This window comes from Coregonus clupeaformis, unplaced genomic scaffold (assembly GCF_020615455.1).
Source record: "Coregonus clupeaformis isolate EN_2021a unplaced genomic scaffold, ASM2061545v1 scaf1144, whole genome shotgun sequence".
Lineage (NCBI taxonomy): Eukaryota > Metazoa > Chordata > Actinopteri > Salmoniformes > Salmonidae > Coregonus > Coregonus clupeaformis.
In genome coordinates, this window is record NW_025534598.1 from 27443 (window position 1) to 32446 (window position 5004).

The following is a 5004-nucleotide window of genomic DNA, read 5'->3' on the forward strand; positions in this document are numbered from 1 at the left end:
TTCATATTCTGTTCCCTATCAGACTTGACCAAAACATACGACCGCAATAAATTCTAGTTCTTTTTTTAATGATTTGGGAATTGTGTCAATTAACTTCAGCAGAGAACACATCCTGTTATCATGCTCTGATAACTCTTAAAGATGTTTGAAGCCCACCAAGCTTGATTGGGAGTGTGTCTGCATGTGTTTCCCTTGTGTGTTTCGGCAAAATGTTCTCTCTCTTGGTTTTGTACCCCTGCACTAAGGGGAGTGAGCTTCCACCTATGCCCCTCCTCTCTGTTAACATATACCTCACCTTCTGCCTTAGTTTTAATTTGTTATGACGATTGTAAAATAGTAGACTTCTGCAATCATTTATTTCTGAAAAACTGATGAGGCTACATAAGAATACTGATATATTGAAAATGTTTTTCCTTTTATTTTTGTACGTATGTGCTGTGCACAGCATTCTACTGTATTCCTGAGATACCAATAAACGTTTGTTTTATACATGTTGTTTTCTTGGTTTCTTATTGAGCTCTGGGCTCTATGGGTTTGTTAAAGGTGACAGAGAAGAATGTACACGTCACCTAGGACGAGATCAACTTGATCTCATCCTAGCATCTCACTCACAAAGATGAGTGACTTACCAAACATATAGTGTGTGATGCACACTGACCAGTGCACCATGCCCTCTATAGCCTATTGCAATACTTCAAGTGATATACTATTTGAAGGATCTGGGGCACTGCTCCGCAAAAGGTGACCCCTGAACCCCCTTATAGAATGTTAACACTTATGTTGAAGGACCAACAACAAAGGCAAATCTGCAGTAGTTTACGCATGGAAAAGTGTCTAACATGAAATCATAAGGTCTGAAGATTAGATTAGATCAACTTTATTGTCCCACCAGTGGGAAATGCATTTAGTCAGGTGCATAAAAAGACAAAGTACTTACAACATATAAACAGAATAACACACAATAAAATTCATTTGAAAGTGCAATAGGCTACCTATTTGAAATAAGATAGTTATGACTTCTCATTTTATTTTTATTTGGTCCCACACTAGAAACCCCTGTGCCATCCATATTGTGGCATAAATTACCTTGTGGTTCCCTCTGCTGGTCAAACTCTGTAATGGTGGAACTGTTTGTGATGGACAGCTGGCACCAATGACCATACTTTATGTAAGGGGTCCATTCATCATCACATATACACAGTGTAATGTTAATTTGCAGCTTAATTAGTATTATTCAGGCATGGATTTATGTTTTTATAACGAAATAGAAAATACTAGAGAGAAATACAACACTAAATAAGATCAGTGTTTTTAAATGGTCAAATATGTATCTAAGTCTAAGATGTTGTCTTATCATTAATTCGAACAGATTGTAACATAATGTTCAATTACTATCATAAAATTACGTTTTCAAAACATTGGAAAGGTGTTGGAAATAGATTGTATCGATTAGGGACAGGAAACCATGGGAATTGGTTGTATAGATTATCTATAACCTTAGAAAATGGGTAAAACTCGATTCAATAAAGGGCGTATCCTTGACTCAGTGTTTTCAACGTGAAATGATTAATATTTTTCTATATCTATTATAGGTAATAATAATATGCTTACTGGACAGAGGGGTATATTGCACACACTGAGATGACAGAGGGTATGTGAGTCCAAGGATCATGATTATGAACGTTTTGATGTGTGAAAAAAAATACGTCACTTTTGTACAGACATTGTTCAAAGAGACTACTACGTTATTTGGTGACCAATACCTTTAGACAAACAGTCAGGTGGAGATGCACCCGCTTCCTTCCGCGGAGAGAAAGACCCACATCTGCGTTGGAGGCGAGCGCTGCGTAGGCTAAAGGATGTGAGCAGGAGTGGCACTTCGGTCCCTTTAAATAGAGCCGTTCTCAAACTTTGGACCATCAGATCAGCTGAAGTTTGCAAACAGTTTGCTGCAGAACTCACAGCTACATCCGAAATCTCTGGGATACATTTTCGGTGTTCTTTGGGGAAAAGATGGAAATAACCAAGAAATCTAGGATGAGGGACGCCGTCCTTGTGCTCTTACTGGCTGTTCTTCAGGGATTTCGACTTGTGGATGCTCTTCCAAACCCATCACCTCTCCTGGGATCCAACTGGGGGAATCCAAGAAGATACGTACACCTGCAGACGTCTTCAGACGTGAACAATTTCTACCTTGAGATCCGTTTAAATGGCCACGTGCGCAAAACTACACTTCGAAGCTCATACAGTAAGTTCATATTACATTTTTGGCGTTTCGTTTTGAAATAAATGTTGTTTTAAGTTTGTGTCTTTAATCTGCTTCTATAGGCTAACACAATTAATTTCCTCGACAGGTGTGATTTTATTAAAGGCGGAAACAAGAGAGCGCGTGGCAATACTTGGAGTCAAAAGTAACCGTTATCTGTGCATGGATGCCCTGGGAAACCCTTTCAGCTCTGTAAGTAAATGCTAATTTTCATGATTAATTTAATTGAAATACATGTTTTCTTAACATTTAGAATAAGACTCGTGAGATAATTGAATGGCACTTTTTACTAATTTGAACCATTTCTGACATAAACCAAAAATGCGCTTTTACGCACGGATTTCAGACCACTTTTTTTGTTGTTTTTTTGTTTAGCACTCAAGCAACACTTAAACAATTAAGTTAATGGATGTACGTTTCTATATTGCGTTTTTACGTAAACCTATGAATGTATCTGTTTACAGACCGTTTGCCACAAGGAAGACTGTCTTTTTAACCACAAGCTATTGGAAAACCACCGTGACGTGTACTACTCTTGCAGAACTGGTATTCTGCTCAACTTGGAAGGGGCAAAGCAAGTGTACACTGTGGGTCAGAATCTACCACATACCTCCCTCTTCCTATCAGAGAAGAACACGGTGCCCCTGGAGCGCCTCTTGCACCGGGAGAAGAGAAACCGGGTGGTTGACCCTTCTGATCCGTACAACATGCTGGATCAGACGGAGGAGGATGAGGACTCCCGGGCTATGCCGGAGCTGGATGACACCTTGGAGACAAACCAGGAGGCTGAACTCCCCGAGGGCCGCAACATCTCCAGGGAGACCCCCCAGTCTCCCTCCGACGACCCGTGGAACGTGCATTCCCTAAACCCCCCTCCCAGCCCCCGTATCATGAATGCAATGGTGGGATAAGTGGACAGAACACTTGCCATTGTACAGCTGGGTTTAAGAATGTAAGTTGTGTGCGCGTTCACGTTGGGTCTTTTCCAGCTGGTCTGGAAAGAAACCCCAATTATTACAGTTGTGAAAGTCTAACCGTGACAGGGTTATTAGTGCATATTAGTCATTTGTATATAGTCATAAGATGGAAAATTGTATTTAGTTGATTATTCATTATAGCACAGTAGCTAGTGAGTATGTAACTATTGGCTTCCGTGCTTTTTAATTCTATGATGCAAATTCTGCACTTGAGTGCGCTCTGTTTACGGGGAGGATTCTTATGAGAATCATGCTGAAACCCGAAATATTTGTGCATATTTTTTGAAGAAAAAAAGGGAGTTGAGCTGAAGTCACTTTATAAAATGTTCTACAATGGAAGAAGCCTACAAGAAAATACTCTGGTTATCAAATCAAATCAAGCTTTATTTATACAGCACATTTCAGACAAGGAATGCAACACAATATGCTTTACAGGAATAAATAAATAAAAAACAATGAAAATAAAAGCTGAAATATTTACTACACAACAAACATAATATAAAAACAAAAGAATGACACAAACGGAACAACTAAAAAGCACCCAAAGGAAAAGCAAAGCTAAAATATGTGTTTTAAAGATCTCTTTTAAATATGTCCACAGTTTCGGCCCCCCTCAGGTTGTCTGGCAGGCTATTCCAGAGGCTGGGGGCATAATAACTAAAGGCTGCTTCTCCATGCCTCTTGGTCCTAGGCTTTGGGATAGTTAAAAGGCCACTGCCAGAGGACCTGAGGGACCTGCTGGGTACATAACTTAAAAGCATGTCTGACATGCATTGGGGTGCACAATCGTGGATGGATTTAAAAACCAATATAATAATCTTAAAATGAATTCTAAAACTCACAGGCAGCCAGTGCAGAGACCTTAAAACCGGTGTAATGTGTGCTCTCCGTCTGGTCTTGGTCAGTACCCGTGCTGTAGCATTCTGCATGTTTTGCAGTTGACCAATGGCTTTCTTGGGTAGACCAGACAGGAGAGCATTACAGTAGTCAAGCCTGCTTGTAATGAAAGCATGGATGAGTCTCTCTGTATCAGCCTGAGCGAGAAACAGCCACACCTTGGCAATATTCCTCAGGTGGTAAAAAGCTATTTTGGCCACATTCCTAATGTGTGATTCGAAATTTAGTTCAGAATCTAAAATAACACCTAGGTTTTTTACCTGGTGTTTTATCTTTATTGCCCGTTAATTAAAATGTGCTAGATTCTCTCTCTGGGCTTTGGCTCCAACAATAAGTACCTCCGTTTTATCTTCATTTAGCTGGAGGAAGTTGTGAGCCATTCAAGTATTTAAATCAATAATACAGTCTAATAATTTATCCGTGGAGCTAAAATCCTCTAGAGAAATGTAAAGTTGTGTATCATCTGCATAGCAGTGAACATCAATTATTTGCTTTCTGATAATGCCTCCAAGGGGTAACATATTTAAACTGAACAGTACCAGACCCAAAATCGAATGTTGTGGAACGCCACATGTGATATGTATTTTCTTTGAGTTATATTCACCAGGGTTCGACCGGTTAAATAGGTCCTAAACCAATTTAGAACTGGACCGGAGAGGCCAACCCACCTCTCCAGTCTGTCCAGAAGGACATCATGGTCAACAGCGTCGAATGCAGAACTTAAATTTAAGAGTACAAGGACAGATTATGACAATGAAACTTAAACACATTCCATCTAAAATTAGGCCTACTACAATGTTGAATATGCCAGTAGGCCTATATGTTATAGGACACTTTATTGCAGTGAGACATTTCATTTAAAAC

At 39.6% G+C, this 5004-nt stretch overlaps 1 protein-coding gene across 1 annotated transcript; it reads left to right on the forward strand.

Annotated features, from left to right (window-relative positions):
• The first annotated feature begins 2013 nt into the window (after nt 1–2013).
• On the forward strand, nt 2014–3177 carry LOC121542530 (fibroblast growth factor 23-like). Its single transcript, XM_041851925.2, has 3 exons — nt 2014–2248; nt 2355–2458; nt 2731–3177. Exons 1-3 carry the CDS (start codon nt 2014–2016, stop codon nt 3175–3177), a joined length of 786 nt encoding a protein of 261 aa, XP_041707859.2.
• Nucleotides 3178–5004: the final 1827 nt, after the last annotated feature.

What these genes read in the sequence shown, in the direction of transcription:
- LOC121542530 (XM_041851925.2), top strand. Translation starts at nt 2,014, where the DNA reads ATGGAAATAACCAAGAAATCTAGGATGAGGGACGCCGTCCTTGTGCTC. An exon ending in TACACTTCGAAGCTCATACA is followed by an intron (nt 2,249 to 2,354) that starts GTAAGTTCATAT and finishes TTTCCTCGACAG; the next exon opens with GTGTGATTTTATTAAAGGCG. An exon ending in TGGGAAACCCTTTCAGCTCT is followed by an intron (nt 2,459 to 2,730) that starts GTAAGTAAATGC and finishes ATCTGTTTACAG; the next exon opens with ACCGTTTGCCACAAGGAAGA.